Source organism: Peromyscus maniculatus, chromosome 7 (assembly GCF_049852395.1).
Source record: "Peromyscus maniculatus bairdii isolate BWxNUB_F1_BW_parent chromosome 7, HU_Pman_BW_mat_3.1, whole genome shotgun sequence".
Lineage (NCBI taxonomy): Eukaryota > Metazoa > Chordata > Mammalia > Rodentia > Cricetidae > Peromyscus > Peromyscus maniculatus.
In genome coordinates, this window is record NC_134858.1 from 63,566,198 (window position 1) to 63,583,846 (window position 17,649).

Consider the following 17,649-nt stretch of genomic DNA (forward strand, 5'->3'; position numbering starts at 1 on the left):
CTCTCAAAGTATGTGTGTTGTAGAATGGAGCAACACCGTGTGTGGTACAACCTGAAACAGCCCAGGTTCGCATCTTTTTCTATGAAAAAGAAAAGCCAATGTCAGCCTCAGGCCTTTGCATATATTAGTGTTTGTATGTATATTAATGTATGCACGCATAAATTAATGGAAAGCCATCCCAGCCAATACTTCCTGAGCACAGAGCCCTGGAGAAGGGTTAAGGAAGCTGAATACAGATGTTGTGCAACACAGTCCCATCCTCCTAAAAGAAACAAAGTGGTCTATTTTTAGAAAATGGGCAAAGAAAAGAAGTTAAAAATCAGGAGCTGGCCATGTAGCTCAGTTTAAGTAAAGCTGCCTGCCTCCAAGCCTGAGTACCTGAGTGCAAATCCCAGAACCATGTGATGTAAAGAGAGAACCAACTCTCTCCACGTGCATACTATCGCATGTCTACCCAGTCAAATATAATCACACACACATAAAAAAGGAAAAAATAGGGGCTGAGTGGTGGTAGCGCACGCCTTTTATCCCAGCACTTGGGAGGCAGAGGCAGGTGGATCTCTGTAAGTTCGAGGCCAGCCTGGGCTACAAAGCGAGTTCCAGGACAACTAGGACTGTTACACAGAGAAAGCCTGTCTCGAAAAACCAAAAAAGAAAAAAAAATAAATTCCAAACTATACAATAGAATGCACTGGCTCACACAGTGGTTAAGCACAGAATTCAAAGAGAAAAATGAGTAGTGATGTGTCAAAAATTAAAAATGGAAGTGTGTGTGTGTGTGTGTGTGTGTGTGTACGCACGCACAGTTTATGTGTGCAGAGGCCAAAGGAAGATGTCGCGTGTACTGACTGTTCTTATCATTCTCCACGTTCTTTCTGAGACAGGGTCTCTTGACTAAGAACTAGTCTAGCACCCGGCAAGTCTACCAGATTCTCCTACCTACACCCACCACTCCTACGGCACTAGTTAGGAGTACGTAACGTACGCCCATGGTCTGCTTTTAGGTGGCTGCTGGATCCAAATCCTCAGGTCCTCTGGTTTTGCAGCCAAAGCACTCACACACTGAGCCGCCTTTTGACCCCTCGACCCCTTCTTTTGAGGCACAGGTGTTACCATGTAGTTCTTGCTAGCACAGAACTCACTACGTAGAGGTAGCTGACCTCAAACTCACAGACCTTCGCCTGCCTCTTCCTCCCAGGTGCTGGGATCGAAGGCACACGCTACGACGACCGGTCGTGTTTGTTTTGAGGTAAGGTCTCACTCTATCTAGCCCAAGAGGAACTGGGACTCAGCTCTGTAGCCCAGGCTGACCTTGAACTCACTGTTACCATCCCGCTTCACCCTGCCCAAAGCTAGGATCGCAGGCGCGAGCCACTAGTCCCAGTCCCCGGGCAAGAGATTATAGAAGAAGATATAGAAGGCGATGCTGTAAAACTCAGCCGCTAAATTCAACCCCTAGCACTTCGGCTAAGTATGTCGAGTTTTCGAAGACCACCCACCAACTGGGTAGTGACTGGGCTTTACACAGCCTGACAATCGCCCGAAGGTATGGTGGGCCGGTCGGGCCGCAAGGCATGCTGGGGTTCGTAGTCTTTTTTCTAAGGCCAATCCCAACGCCGCCTTCCGCGCACCGCCTCGACGCAGACGGAGGGCGAGGCGCATATCCAATCAGAGGCCTGTAACGTGGCAGCCACCCACAGCCCCGCCCGCGGCGGCGCCTACCACTCGGCGTTGCAGCGCAGGGGGAACGTGGCGCGCTCCTCGCGCTGCGAGGCCTCCCGCAGCCCCAGGTCCACCCCCGAGCCCCGGCGGCAACGCGCACACACCGCGTGTCCACACCCTCTTCCGGTCCGGGCTCCCGCGACTGCTCTCTGTGCTGTCGGTGGATGCTGCGCCTCTCGGAGCGCAATATGAAGGTGCTCTTCGCCGCCGCCCTCATCGTGGGCTCCGTCGTCTTCCTTTTGCTGCCGGGACCCTCCGTGGCCAACGATAAGAAGAAGGGACCCAAAGTCACAGTCAAGGTCTGGGATCTCCTCTCCCGGCGAGGCCTGTCTTCCGCTGCCTGCGGTCCGGCCCCGGCCTGAGCGGGTCTGGCTCAGTAGTTCCGACCTGAGCGTCCTTGTCCTGGTTCAGCCCATCCTTGGGTCGGCTATGACCTCTTGGAGCCAGGCTCGCCCTACCCACTCAAACTAAAGAATGACCTGGACTCCCCCAGCCTCCGCCCTGACCGAGGATGCTCAGCTGCGGCCAGTGCCAACAACCTCAGCCCTTTGCACATACCCTGCAATACCCTTCTTTTACTGTGGACACTTTGTAGCACGCACAGTAAATAGAGTTAAACTTGCAAGCATAGTGATCTCTTTATGTATTTTCCTCTTTTAATGGCAGTTTCTGTCATCTACAGTCATTGTAAGAGCACAGATTGCTATTTTGTAGTCTGAGAACGTAAACTTTCTTAAGAATGTTACATAATTTACTTGCTGGGGAGAGGGACTTATACGAGCCACAGTGTAACTGTAAAGGTCAGAAGACAACTTGCGGGAGTGGATTCTCTCTATCCATTATGTGGGTCTCGCGGGACTTCAGGCTTGGCTGCAACCACATTTACCCACTAAGGCATTGGCCAGCCTGGAATCATTTCTCTTGGTGGGGTGAGGATAGGAGGTGATTAATGCAGCAAGTCAAGTGTTGTGGCTTATGTCTGTAATCCCAGACACTTGGGAGGATTACAATCTAGCAAGACCCTGTCTCAGAATATTAACTATTGGGGGGTTATTAGCTCGGTGGTAGAGCACTTGCCTGCCTATAGTGGGCAAGGCCGTTTCATCAGTCCCTAATATGGAGTTGGGGAAGTCTAGAGCTTTACAGTGTACAGATGATTGTGAGCCACCATCTGGGTGCTGAGAACAGAAGCTATGTCTTCTGGGAAAGCAGCAGATGCTGTTCACAACTGAGTCATTTGTCCAGCCTTTACATTTGGTTTGTACAGAGGTTTTTGCCTCTGCCAAAATCAGACTCAGCCACAGCTTTAGGGCTTTAGCCACAGCTCTCTCTCATCAGGGTAATTTCTTGGGCCCTTCCTAATCTACCAAGGACCCTTTAAAAGGCTAAGCTTGCATTTGTTCATTTTCCTTAGGTATTCTTTGATCTCCGAATTGGAGATGAACCTGTAGGCCGAGTGACCTTTGGACTCTTTGGGAAGACCGTTCCAAAAACAGTGGATAATTTTGTAGCCTTAGCTACAGGAGAGGTAAGTGGCTGGGACAGAGGTAAGCAACTCCACATACCAGGGATGGAAGTAGGAGGGACTGCAGTGTGTGACCCGTCTGCAGCAGTGGCTTACACTGACTTCACTAACTGGCTTCCCTGAGGACCAAATATTTTTGCATATTAAGGATAAAGGGGTCCAGTTTGTCCCTAACTTTTGGAGAAGGCCCTGGTACTGCTGAATTACTCAAAGCCTCCGTGGCCCAGATTTTGGCATTATACAAAGATCCAACCCCTGCTGCTTTGTACAACTATTCACAGGACATACACAAAAATAATCCAAAGTGCTAAAACTTGTAGTTTCACAGTTAAGGAAGCTGTGCCAAATGGTTCCATGACTGCTGAGGTGGTGATGTGGTTTTCTGGTGGAGAGAACTTAGACCAACATGTCATTGTTTGGCTATAATGTGTGAAGACTAATCTTTAACATCTGATTTTATTTGAATGTTCTTAGTCCACATGATGTGACTGCTGTGGGAATAAAATAAGAGCTGTCCTTTTGTTTTGTTTTGCTTTTTGAGACAGGGTTTCTCTGTGAGGCTTTGGAGCCTGTTCTGGATCTCGCTCTGTAGACCAGGCTGGCCTCAAACTCACAGAGACCCACCTGCCTCTGCCTCCAGAAAGTGCTGGGATTAAAGGCGTGCGCCACCTCTGCCCGGCTCAAATTTTAAAAAGGAGAAGAAAGGGTCCAAAGGACTTGATCCTAGAATATGGCACAGACTTTTTGTGGGTTTTTTTGTTTGTTTGCTGGGACTAAAGGTATGCGCCACCGCCGCCTGACATACCATAGACTTTTAAGGAAATATATATTCTATCTATTTTTAACGTCTTTGCTCATTTTGTTGTGTTTTTCCTGAGAGTCTTGTGTAGCCTCTGGCTGATCTTGAACCTGATGTGTAGCCGGGGGTGATCTTGAGCTTCTGATAGGCCTGCCCCTACCTCCTGAGTGCTGGGATCACAGGTGTGCACACCATGCTCAGTTCATATAGTATTCAGGGTAGAGCCCAGGAGGGCGTTCGTGCTGGGACAAACACTATGCCAGCTGAGATGTATCCCAGACCTTGCACTTCTTCTTAGGACGAGAAGAACAGAGAAGGGAAAAAAAGTATGGGACCTTGGGTTACATCCTTCAGGAATTGCGTAAGGGTGGAGGCTAGGGATGTGGTCTTTTCCAGACGTGCATGCTTTGTGTTTGGCCTGCAGTAGCTGGTCACTCAGTACATTAAATGCCAAGTCTATATCCGGAAGCGCTGTAGGTGCATGTCTGCGGGGACAGTTTGACATCTGCTACCTCCTTGTCTCTCATCCCTTTTTCCAGAAAGGATTTGGCTATAAAAACAGCAAGTTCCATCGTGTCATCAAGGACTTCATGATCCAGGGTGGAGACTTCACCAGGGGAGATGGCACAGGAGGTAACCTCAGATCCTCTGAACAGAGGAGCCTTGACATTGTAGTGCCCATGGTGGGGTGGCCAGGCCGCCCCCGTTAAACCAAGTGTCTTCTTTTGCCTGCTGTGGAGGCCGGCCTCTCTCTTGCATGGAGATTAGCTGCACCCTTCTTTGAAAAGAGAACCCAGTGCAAAGGAGAGGGAGGTGGGGTCAGGCAGGCTGTGTTCTCTTCCAGGTGCCCACCATTGATACACGTCTGTAGCTTGTACCACACACCCTGCTGCTTGTATTACATATATGCGCATAAATATATAAATTAAAAAGGCCAGTGAGGTGGATAAAGGTAATTGCTGCCAAGCCTAGTGACCTGTGTTTGATTCCTGGGTCTCAGACATTGGAAGAAGAGAACCGACTTCTGCAAGGTGTCCTCTGACTGCACGCATGCTCTGTGGCATGAGCGTGTGCGCCAGTACACATACACACACTAAAGTAAATAAACGTGAAGAACTCAAGGCAATTGTAGTGGTATGTGCCTGGAACCCCAGCACTTAGGAGGTTAAGGCAGGAGGTTCCAGGATAACTTTAAGGACAACCCAGTCAACATGAGAACTTGTCTCAAAAATCAACCACCAGGGGCTGGAGAGGTGACTCAGTGGTTAAGAGCACTGGCAGCTCTTGCAGAGACCTGGGTTCAGTTCCCACCTGGTGACTCACAGCTGTTTATAATTCCAATTCCAGGGAATCTGACAGCCTCTTCTTGTCTCCTCAGGCCCAGGTGTGGCACAAAGACATACATGTAGGCCAGACACCCACATACACTTAAACTTAAAAAAAGCTGGGTGTGGTGACGCAAACTTATTCTCAACACTGGGAAGGCAGAGGCAGGCAGATCTGACTGAGTTCAAGGCCAGCCTGGTCTACAGAGCAAGTTCCAGGACAGACAGGGCTACACAGAGAAACCTTGTCTCGGAGAAAAAAAAAATTGGTGGGCTTGAAGCTTAACTGTTTGCAAGGCAGCTGGATGGAAGTTCTGGGATAGAAGATTAAATGTGGTTTATGTTTACCATCATAAAGGTTAAAGTATAAATTTCTTCAAATTTTTTATTTCTTGAGACTTGGGAGCTCCTTGTGTCTTGAGGAAGTGATTGAAATAGGAGCAGTTGAAATCCCATGGTTGACTAAGATTTCCAAGGAAGTTTTTCAAATAGGAAGCGTTAGCAGTGTACAGCCAGGAATCACTGCAGGAAATAAATAGGCCACCTCACTTCCACCCTGCCACCTAATCTAGTCTTGCTTCTCTGCATCCCCAGTGGCTGCACAGTCAACTGTATCTCCCTTGTCAGTCTCGGGCCAGGGTAGGTCCTAACCTGGGGCATCCTGAGGAGCTGTGTGATGAACACAGATGTGCTGAGAGCTAAGGTTAGCATGCAGGTGAAGTGGAGAGCATTGAGCCAAAGAAAGTGACTGTGTGCCTTGGTTGGCCTGGAACTCCTAGAGCTCTGTCTTCTAAGTGCTGGGGTTAGTGTCATTCATTCTCTGTCACAGCTGGCCTTTTCTATGCATGTATCTGGGGCTGGCCAGCACATTCCATTGCATGCATGTTAAAGTCAGAACAACTTACAGGAGTTGGTTCCATGCCTGGCAGCAAGTTCCCTTACGTGCATGCCGTCTCAGCAGCCTTAGAAGATGTTGCTTTCGCCAGGCAGTGGTGGCGCACGCCTTTAATCCCACCACTCGGGAGGCAGAGCCAGGCAGATCTCTGAGTTCGAGGCCAGCCTGGTCTACAGAGAGAGATCCAGGAAAGGCGCAAAACTACACAGAGAAACCCTGTCTCGAAAACCAAAAAAAAAAAAGAAAGAAAAGAAGAGATGCTGCTTCCATGCTACTTTTCCCAGGCCCATCAGTCCATTGATGGGGAAACCAACTTTGCAGACAGGATCTTGGAAAGGGTGTGGAGCTCTGTGCTTACTGTCATGGCCCCAGACCCATACCCCACACACAGATGACACTTATTTATAAGCATTTTTTATTTTATGCTCGTCTTGATAAGAGGCTCTTGGCTTTTAAGAAACCAGAGAACGGCCCTGAGTCCTGCTTTTCCTTCCCCAGCTGACCCCATCTTCTCTTCTGCTCTGCAGCTGCACCTGTCTTGTGACTCTGGAAAGGCAATCTGGTTGGCTGTAGCAGCCCTTTTTTTTCTGAAGGGTTCCACACTCCCAGCATCCTGCATAGCACCAAGGCATCTCTTTTGCAAAGTCCCTCCCTATAGGCCTCAGGACACAGCCAAGGATAGATATTATGTCCCATGACAGTCATAAAACTACTCATAGTACATCGCCCAAGTCAGCCTGACCTCGTACCCCAGGTGGTCTAGTTTCCGATGGCTTGGGTAGAAGATAGGAAGGCTGTTTTCAGGTCCTTGTTTGCCAGTCACGCCTGGCCTGACAGGACAGTCTGAGTCCCATAGATCCTCACCCGGGCATCTGTTGTGGTTCAGCCCACCTTGGCTCAACTCCCTGACCTACTGATTCTCTCCCCAGGGAAGAGCATCTATGGTGAGCGCTTCCCAGATGAGAACTTCAAGCTGAAGCATTACGGGCCTGGGTGGGTGAGCATGGCCAATGCGGGCAAGGACACCAATGGCTCCCAGTTCTTCATAACTACCGTCAAGACATCCTGGCTGGATGGCAAACATGTGGTTTTTGGCAAAGTTCTAGAGGGCATGGTAAGTTTAAAAGTGAGGGCTGAACCCCGCTAGTCCTTACCAAGGATCCAGCTGGAATAGGCAAGGACTTCAAGTAGGAAAGCTTCCCCACAGGCACCTGAGTCACAGACACAGCCTGGCATAGGGCCGGGGGTGTAAGAACAAACAGCCTGACCGAGTGCCTTGGTCCTAGCTGTTGGGGAGGCTGAGGCAAGGGGATCACTTGAACTCAGAAGTCCAAGGCCAGGCTGGACAATGTGAGACCACATTTCAGACTGTCCATGTATGTGACTGTGGCTGCATGAGAGAGTGCTTAACCCAGCACGCATAAGGCCCTGGGTTCAGCCCCCAACACCACAATCAGGAAAAAAGAAGAAAATACATGATACTCAGCCTTCATTTCCATTGCCGCAAGGTCCTAAGCCCTCCCAGACCCCAGACAGCCTGTCCAGAAGACCTTGTTGAGTTTGTCCAGCTGCCAGGACCTGTGTTCAGTCGTTCACTGAATCAGGGATTTTCAGACACTCTGAGCGGTACTGGGTCAGCTAATCATGCTCTGCATTCACCCTGGCCTTCAGTTCCTTGGGTTTCTGTGTTCATCTCATGAGGGTCTCAACCCTTCTAAGCCACTCACTTGGGGCTGACTCCCAGGCGCGCACATCCGCGTGTGTGTGTGTGTGTGTGTGTGTGTGTGTGTGTGTGTGTGTGTGTGTGTGTGTCTCGACCTCCACCCTGCCCACTCCTCCTTTCCTGCCTTTCTTTTCTAGGATGTAGTGAGGAAAGTGGAGAGCACCAAGACAGACAGTCGGGACAAGCCCCTGAAGGATGTGATCATTGCAGACTGTGGCAAGATTGAAGTGGAGAAGCCCTTTGCCATTGCCAAGGAGTAGAGTCTCAGGGACCCCATCCCTCCAAGTGGCTGTACTGCAGGTCCCATTACCACCCCCCAGGGGTGAAGGTAGCCAGTCACAGGCCCCATGCCACTCGGCCCCAATGCTTCCATCAGAGGGGGTGGACTCACACCCCTCACATTCCACAGGCCTGGTTTTTATATCAAATTATCAATTCTGATCAATAAAAAAAGTGGGTTTTCTTTTTTTTAATAACTTAGGTGTGGGCTGTGTCTGTAGCACCTGTCCCGAGTGTACATCCCAGCATGTCTAGGACTCTTACGTGGCGATAGATGCATGCCCCTTCCTTGGGCTCCTGCCTAAGCATGTGCCTAGGTGGTACCCACTAATCATCAGGCACAGGCTAGCCAGCTACTGAGCCTCATGGTAGCTTCTGCCACCTGCCAAGCTGGGCTAGGAAATACACCTGAATCTTCTCAGCCTGTGTCTGGAATGACTTTATGCTTTTTTCTTGATCTTGACTTGGAAGAGTCTTGAGGTCTACCAACTGCAGCTGTCAGTGCAAGCCGAGCTCAGAGCCTTGAGTGGGGTTGGGCACACCTGAGCCTCAGCTAGTTACACCCTGAGACCAGTCCAAGGGAAGACCCAGTTTCTCATATGGAACTCCTAGGACTGAGGCACATAACTGTCCTGACAAGTGACCCAAAGACTGGGCTAGTCAGGACATTGGCGATGGAGCAGGATGACGGTTAGCCTTCGGCTGGGCTAGTGCTGAAGCCATAGAGGCCCTGGAGTACACCGTCCACCACCACTTCCGGGAGAGGTGCTGTGGGAGAAAAAGTGAAACGGAGTTAGCATACATTAGGCCTTGGGCGTGCAGCACTCTTGAGCTGCCCAGACTCAGCTCTCTACCCAAAGGGAGGCACTGTTTGCTTTGCCCAGCCCACATTCCGTCCCCATTAGCTTTTGAAGACAGGCCACCAGCGGGCAGAGACCGGGTGAACCAACTGTATAGCTTGAAGTAAGTAGGCTTGTATAGCATATAGTTTCTATGAAGTAAGTTACAAAGCAGGTTACAGGAGCCACAGTGTGGCCCCCAAAGGACAGTAGGAGGGAGGTGCTGATGTGCCTCACCTGGGGAAGGGCTGTAAATGTAGGGGTCCATACAGAAGCCAATGACGGGTCTGTGGTGCAGCTGTGAGCTGTGAGGAGGAAAGAGTTGTGAACCATGAGAGTGGAGATGTGGCAGCGCACAGACGCACATGGGATGGACACTAAGGACCAAAGTCAGCAGGGACCCACAAAGGAAGGAACCAGAAGACAGGTTGCTGGCCTGCCTCCTCGCATGTAGCCACCAGGGGGCAGCAGGCACTTAGGGCAGGACTTGGACTTGCCTGGTGTCGCTAGGCAGGAATTCCCTCAGGGTGCTGGAAAGAAGAGAAACACTCACTGTAAACTGCTTAAGGGTACCCAGGGGAAGTGAGGGGGTGTGGAGACACAGAATAGCCCAGGGGACTTGCTTCTATTTTGTAATAAGCCCAGTTCCGGAGGTGGAGGCGGCTGGGGTCATCAAAGCTGTTCAAAACCCAGCCCCTCCACCAAGGTCAAGAAAGTTGGTAAGGGAGGCTATGTATCAGAACCAGGCCAGGGCCCAGCATTTGAAAAGGGAGAAAGCTTGTCCTTCAGGACCCTTTCCGAGCTGCTTGTGAAAGAGTCCTTGTCATGCCCCAGCAGGGGTCATCCTTGCCTCCAGCTGCTGGCCTTGGAGTCTGTGGGGAAGTGTCTAAGTCTCAGGAATTCCAATAGCTCCTTGGGCACATCCTGATTCAGGTATAGGATACCCTAGGGAGGAAGACAGAAGATGACTGGAATCAGATACAGCTACTAATTATTACACAATACAATCCGTTGTAAACAAAAATTTGAGGACCCTTGTTCCAAAATTAATAAGAAATTTAAGGCAGTGGAGGCAAGCATTATCAGACCAAGCTCACGACCCAGTATGGACTGCAAAGACTGCCCCCTTAAAGTGGGCAGGCTAGTTCAATAATGCCTATCACTGTTGGCAGAATGAGTCCACACACACCTCATGAAGATAACACAGAATCTTACCCCAGGGCTGAAGGATCTTCAAGTGTCTACCTGTTGGGTTATTCAAAACTTTAAATAATCCAGGTAGAAAAGTTCACACTCACTATTGTTTGGAAAAACAGAGCTTGGAATGGTGAATAACAACCAAGTCAACAACACACACACACACACACACATCTCTGGGTCACCCCAGTCCCTGAGGCTAGGGACAACCGGGTGACCTGTGCACACCTGGATATAGGTCTCCAAGCCCTGCCGGCGCTGTTCCAGTCCTCTGGTCCTCCAGTTGGGCAGGCGTTTTGAGGGAAAGTCAGGCACTTTGTACCGTTTCTTGATCTGTCATCGGTTACCGAGGTGAGATCCCAGCAAAGCCCTTGAGCCCATTCCACCTAGCTGAGACCTCTCTCCAGTCCTCCCTCTGTGCCTTTAAGCTCTGACCTGGGTCTGCTGGTGAAAGGTGGTTGGGACAGACGTGACATGCCCGAAAGTGGAAAGGACGCACGCAGACAAGGTCAGTCTGAGCTGGGATCTAGCCACTGCGTCCTCCCCGAGAGGGGCCCTGCAGTCCTTGGGTAGTTGCCCATGATCTGCACCCTCCTGGGACTGGGACGGTAATGGGGGTGGCTAACCAGAAGCTGGAACCGGAGCCCTTTCGTTTGCCACCCAGGGGACTGGCTTGGAGACAGACTGATGGGCAGTCCACGCCACCTCACCCGCTTGTGTAGAGCGTGGAACTCGCTGTAGCGCCTCGGCACGGTGTGTCTGCGTCCACTGTACAGCACCTCCACTTGGAACACCTAGCGGGCGGAGGAGTGCGGGCGGCGGGTCCAAATGATGCAGCAGGACCCGCGCCGCGAGACGCACCCACTTTCTGGCGTTCGAAAGGCACAAAGACGAGTTGGCGTGCGGCCGCTCAGGGAAACCCCTCCCGCACCCCACATACACCTGAAAGAAAAGGCTGACGGGCCCGCCCCTCTGCTCCACGAGATCCCTCAAGAGCCCAGACCATCATCTGAGGGACTGGCAAAGCCAGTAACCCCGAACCTTTGAGATGGACGTCCTAGCCCGGAATGCTGGGTCCCCTTTGCGCTCGTCGAGGGGATATTCCCGCGGATCCCCACGCGCACCCTCCATCCATTGCTCACCATGTGGCCTTTCTCTGGACTCTGCCTGGGCTCTTCGGCCTCGGGCCCCACCGAGGGGATGTGAACTTCCAGCATCCGCGCCCTGACCCCACCGCAGCCTCTCCTTGATGGCGCGCAAAGGCACCCAAACTCCCTAGGGCAGCCAGGCTTCCCTACGAGGTCGCCCCGCCCTCGGGCTCCAGGCTCTGCCCCCGACTGTAGGCCCCGCCCCATTTTGTGGTCCTTCAGGCCTAGGCTCCACCCTCTTGTCCAGGACCCCGCCCCCAACCAGTAGACCACGCCCTTGAGTCCCAGGCTTGCCCCGCCCGAGGCGTTCCCTGGCTCACCAAAGTCCTGAAGCGAAAAGATAACACCCTTGGTCTAGTGACGTCGCTCGCGGTACCAGGGGGAGGAACCCTCGGCAGAGTCACCCGTTTGTCAAACATTTCCCTAGCATCTACTGCCTGCCAGATACGCAGCAGAGATTAAATTTCACCTGGTCTTTGTTGAGCGCCCTGGATTCTGAAGTGGCAGATGAGGGCACAGGCAGGGTCCAGGCCTGGGCGTCCGCCCCAGGACCACCCTTGCTCTCAGGGAACCTGGTCACCCCAGCCTTCCCCTTTCAGGTGGTCCCTGGTAGCGCCACCTAGAGTCTCCAACTGAGACAATGCCTGGGTGAGGCTGGGATCCGTCCTAGCTTTGATAGGCACCCACAGACCCTACCTCATTTGTTCATCCATCCATCCACCCAGCCATCCATCCTACCTTAGCAGCCCTAACTTGCTTCAAACTAGTGTGTGGCGAAGAGGCGATCATTTCGAGGCCAACCTGGTCTAGAGAGCGAGTTCTAGGACAGCCAGGGCTGTGCAGAGAAATCCTGTCTCAAAAAACCAAACCCAAACCAACAATCCTACTACATTCCAAGAAAGACTATCAGGGCAGAGAAGAGCAGCCTGGTGCCACCTCCAGAACCTTCCACAGTTCCTCTCCTTAGACCCTGCCCTGTAGCTACCTTTATTATCTACCCATCACTGCCCACCCATCTTAGTAGAACAAGCCCCTAAAGAAGCAACTTTTTTTTTTTTTGAGACAAAGTCAGCTGAGTTGCTCAAGCTGACTTTGAACTCCTGGCCTCAAACAATTCTCTTGCTTCCGTCCCACAATTACATGGAACCACAGGCCCGTGCCACCCTGCCCAGCCTCACTCAGTTGTTTTTTGTTTTGTTTTGTTTTTTCGAGACAGGGTTTCTTTGTGTAGCCCTGGCTGTCCTGGAACTCACTCTGTAGACCAGGCTGGCCTGGAACTCACAGAGATCCACCTGCCTCTGCCTCCCGAGTGCGGGGATTAAAGGCTTGCGCCGCCTGACTATAGTAGGATTTTAATACAGAACTCTTACGTCATGTGATAGAAATAAAAATGGTCTCTATTTCTACCTCAATCCACAACCCTCACTCAGCTCTCAGGGAGCTCCCACCACTCAGGAGCACAATGGCAAGTATTCCGTTCTTAAACTGGGTGGTATGTGATGGCTATTCTTAGTTGTCAACACGGCTGCAGCTGGAATGAACTGAAAACCCAAGCAGCTGGGCACAGCTGTGAGGGATTTTTAGTTAACTGGATCCTCTGAGGTAGGAAGACCCACCCTAAATCTGGCCACATCTTCTCGTGGCGGCCGATGTAAAGGCCATGGAAGAAGGAAGCTTTTGCTTTCTGCTCACTTGCCCTCATTCTCACGGATCCTGCTGCACAGGCTTTCTGTCACCCACATTAGAGCCTACGCTGGGATTCCCAACGTACACTGAAGACCAACTGACATCCAGCGTCATGGACTGAATACCTATTGGATTCTTGGACTTTGTTAGTAGACAGCCATTGTTGGACTAGATGGGCCACAGCCTGTAAGCCACTCGAATAAATCTCATACACACACACACACACACACACACACACACACGCACACGCACACGCACACAAACACACACACACACACACGTGGGGTGGGAGTTGGGGGGAGATACACCCTATTGGTTCTGGTCCTCTGGAGAACCCTGACGAATACATTTGTGTAACTAGATGTGGGTGGCAACAATATAAAGTTTCTGAATATGCAACAACTAAAGATGTATCCAAATTCCAACATCTCTAAGGTGTGTCTGGCAGCCCTTGCCCATGTTGCACCCTGAAAAGTCACTTCGGCCCTGGCTGTGAGCTCACAACATGCATACTTTGCACTGTGCCTGCTGCCACACCATGTACACACTGCCAATGAAGATTACCTACAACACTTCAGCTGTAATTCAAGATTACTGATTGTTAATGAAATGCTGTGGTTTTAATGTACAATTATTTTTACTCTTATAAAAAAAAACATAGTGATTTGAGTCAAAAAACAAAGACTTAGTATTTCCTCTGCCATTCTTACATGGCAGTGTGTAGGTATGTGCCCCGTTTGTTCTTTGCCAGCTTGACACAAGCTAGAGTCATCGGGAAGAGGAGCCTTAGTGGAGAAAACACTGCCATCAGTGCCTGTAGCCCCGTCTGCATTTTCTTGATTAATGATTGATGTAGGAGGGCCCAGCCCACTCTGGATGGTGCCACCCCTGGACCGTGGTTGGGGCGGTGTAAGAAAACTGACTGGCCAGGCAGTGGTGATGCAAGGCTTAATCCCAGCACTCAAGAGGCAGAGAAGCAGGCAGATCTCTGAGCTCAAGGCCAACCTGATCTACAGAGCCAGTTCCAGAACAGCCAGGGCTGTTGCACAGAGAAACCCTGTCTTAAAAACAAACAAACAAAGCCGGGCGGTGGTGGCGCACGCCTTTAATCCCAGCACTCGGGAGGCAGAGCCAGGCGGATCTCTGTGAGTTCGAGGCCAGCCTGGGCTACCAAGTGAGCTCCAGGAAAGGCGCAAAGCTACACAGAGAAACCCTGTCTCGAAAAACCAAAAAAAAACAAAAAAAAAAAAAAACAAAAAAAAACAAACAAACAAACAAACAAACAAAAAGAAAACAAAAAAGCAGACTGATAGCCGGATGTAGTGGCCCACACCTTTAATTCCAGCACTTGGGAGGCAGATGTAGCCTAGTCTATATAGTGAATTCTAGGACAGCCAAGGCTACAGAGAGAGGCCCTGTCTCAAAACAAGCAAAACAGAAAACAATCCCAGCACTCAGGAGGCAGAGGCAGGTGGATCTCTGTGAGTTCGAGGCCAGCCTGGGCTACAGAATGAGTTCCAGGAAAGGCTCTAAAGCTACACAGAGAAACTCTGTCTTGAAAAACAAAAACAAACAAACAGAAAACAAACAAAACAAAACAAACAAACAAAAAACAAGAAAAGAAAGCTCGAGGCCAGCCTGGTCTACAGAGTGAGTTCCAGGATAGCCAGGGCTACACAGAGAACCCCTGTCTTGGAGAGAGAGAGAGAGAGAGAGAGAGAGAGAGAGAGAGAGAGAGAGAGAGAGAGAGAGAGGAGGAGAGGAGAGGAGAGGAGAGGAGAGGAGAGGAGAGGAGAGGAGAGGAGAGGAGAGGAGAGGAGAGGAGAGGAGAGGAGAGGAGAAGAAAAGAAAAGAAAAAAAGAAAAGGAGACTGACCAAATCATATGGAGCAAGCTAGAGGTGTTCCTCCATGGCCTCTGCATTAGCTCCTGCAGAATCCAGAAGCAGAGGCAGGTGGATCTCTGTGAGTACAAGGCCAGCCTGGTCTATGTGAGAAGTTCCAGGACAGCTAGGGCTACCTAGAAAGACCCTTTCTCAACAACAAAAGATTGGCATGGAGTTTTACAAAGTTGGGGAGATTTATAGAATATTTGTCCTCAGCAGGCTTAGCTACCTTTGATGGAAGAAAATTTTGCTCTCATAGGTCAACCTGACCTACATAGCCAGCTAGGGTTACTTAGTGAGACCCTGTCTCAAAATGAAAACATTAATTTTATCTTGGGATTAGGACAGAATTTACAACAATTTCTGAAATGGCCCTAGACATACTTCCGCCACTTTTTGTACTATGTATTTATGTGAAATGATGCTCACACCATTGATGATTTTAAACTCAAAATACCCATCAACTCTGATCAACATTGATGGTGCCCTATGTCCTATAGCATCAAATATCCAGCAATATTTCATTTTTTTTCTGTAGAAATAAACAAGCACCTTCATCCCATTGCTGTGCAACTTGCTTCCATTTTTAGTAAGTTGTAAAATTATTGTGCGTACCAAGGAATCCTGCATGGACTTCACACAATGGAAGGCCCTGTGAAAGAAGGTGAGAAGCCTTGCCTTTCCAAGGCTCATACCTGGGAGTAGGTGTTGGGGTAGGACCAAGGGCAGAGCATCTGTCTCACGGGTTGAGGTTGGGAGACACCTTGCTCCAACAAGTGAGCACAGAGGTGCTCACCAATACTGAGTCCTACATTCTCTTTCTCCAACTTCAAGGTACCATGGCCCAGGAATCAGGAAGCCGAAACTTCCCAGAGCGAGGTGGAGGTGTGGTCTCGGGAAGGGAAATGAGCCACAGGGAGGGAAGTGCTCGGGTTTCATTTCCTCTGTGGGATGTTGGTATCCGAACTGAACAAAGGGGCACTAAGTCTCTTTCACCTACGGGGCCACCCCAGTGTTCAGAGCATCCTCCTAGCAGAGGCCTTTGTCTCCTGGCCTCTGCTTCCTTGTCTCTCTCCTGGGTGTAAGGCCGGTTCTCTACCTCACAATACAAACTGCTATCAGAGCGCCTGCCTCCCCACAGCGTTCCACTTGGGACTGAGACTCACACCCGCTGCCACAGTCTAAGATGGCTCCAGCCCCACACTCACCACCCATCTCACTTTCAGTCCTCCTGACAGGTACCAGACTCTGCTCACCGGAATCTCCTAGTTCTTCAAACTTCCGCATTCTTTCCTACCTGGAACACACTTTTTCGTGACTCCTCTGGTGAATTTACGAGGCTTCCGTCCACATCACTCTGTGTGCAGTTAGTCCGGTCTGTATTGCTGGGTCTCCAGCATAGGAGAGGGAGAAGGGCGCGAGGCACTTCTCCTCACCACTCTCTTGGCTAGGTTTTTGTTTGTTTGTTTGGTTTTTTGAGATAGGGTTTCTCTGTGTAGCTTTGGCTGTCCTAGAACTCACTTTGTAGACCATGCTGGCCTCGAACTCACAGAGATCCGCCTGCCTCTGCCTCCCAAGCGATGGGATTAAAGGGCCATTGGCTAGTTTTTATGTCACACGAGTCATAAGAGAGGAGTGAGCATCAATTAAGAAAATGCCTCCAGCTGCGGGGTGGTGGGGTGGTGGTGGTGGTGCATGCCAAGCCATCTACGGTCAGGTGGTCCTGGGTTCTATAAGAAAACAGGCAGAAGCCTTTGATCCCAGCACTCAGGAGACAGAGGCAGGCAAATCTCTGAGTTCAAGGCCAGCCTGGTCTACAGAGTGAGTTCCAGGTCAGCCAGAGCTACACAAAGAAAAACCCTGTCTCAAAAAACAAAGCAAAACAAACAAACAAAAACAAAAACAAGAAAAAACAAAGCAGGCAGAGCAGAGCAGGCCGTAGGAGGCCGTAGGAGCAAGTCCAGAAGCAGCGCTTCTCCATGGCCTCTGCATCAGCTCCTGCCTCCAGGTTCCTGCCATTTGAGATCCTGCCCCGAGTTCCTTCGATGATGAACAGTGATTTCGGAAGTGCTTTCGGATGTGATGTTTCATCACAGCAGTAAAAACCCTATAAGAATCATGTTGATGATTCCTATAGCTAAAGATAGGTTAGCGCTGGAAAGTCAGTTTAGTAATTAATCACATTGACTGGTCTTCCAGAGGACCCGGGTTCGATTCCCTGCACCCACATGGTGGCTCACAACTACCAACAGCTCCAGCACCAGATGCGATGACCTCTTTTGGCCTTCTTAGGCACTCACAGGAGCACAGGTGGACACCCATACATAAAACTTTTTTTTTTCTCTTAAAATACTGCCAACAGCCTAGTCAAAGTTTGATGTGACATGGAATACCTTAGAAGTGAAGGTCCAAAGATCCTGGGAAAATTTTGGGGGTGGAAAGGACAGGACTGTAGCTCAGTGGTAGAGCATGCATGAGACCCTGGATTCAATCTCTGGCACAACAAAGCAAAGAAAAACCACTTGTTTTTATGCTTGGGTTTCATGAGAAATAGACTGTGGTGGTATTGTGTTCCCCAAAATATTGTGTACCCTAATAAACTTATCTGGGGTCAGAGAACAGAAAAG

At 50.3% G+C, this 17,649-nt stretch overlaps 2 protein-coding genes across 2 annotated transcripts; one reads left to right on the forward strand and one right to left on the reverse strand.

Moving 5' to 3' along the window:
• Positions 1 to 1,825: 1,825 nt before the first annotated feature.
• Ppib (peptidylprolyl isomerase B) lies at positions 1,826 to 8,465 on the forward strand. The gene is made up of 5 exons (XM_006979319.4): positions 1,826 to 2,021; positions 3,137 to 3,250; positions 4,586 to 4,679; positions 7,196 to 7,380; positions 8,127 to 8,465. Exons 1-5 carry the CDS (start codon positions 1,887 to 1,889, stop codon positions 8,247 to 8,249), a joined length of 651 nt encoding a protein of 216 aa, XP_006979381.1. The 5' UTR covers positions 1,826 to 1,886; the 3' UTR covers positions 8,250 to 8,465.
• Snx22 (sorting nexin 22) lies at positions 8,425 to 11,606 on the reverse strand. The gene is made up of 7 exons (XM_006979349.4): positions 11,447 to 11,606; positions 11,015 to 11,098; positions 10,533 to 10,637; positions 9,958 to 10,052; positions 9,605 to 9,637; positions 9,345 to 9,412; positions 8,425 to 9,036 (listed from the first exon to the last, which is right to left on the reverse strand). The coding sequence occupies exons 1-7, from the start codon at positions 11,519 to 11,521 to the stop codon at positions 8,960 to 8,962; spliced, it is 537 nt and encodes a 178-aa protein (XP_006979411.2). The 5' UTR covers positions 11,522 to 11,606; the 3' UTR covers positions 8,425 to 8,959.
• Between the last annotated feature and the right edge of the window lie 6,043 nt (positions 11,607 to 17,649).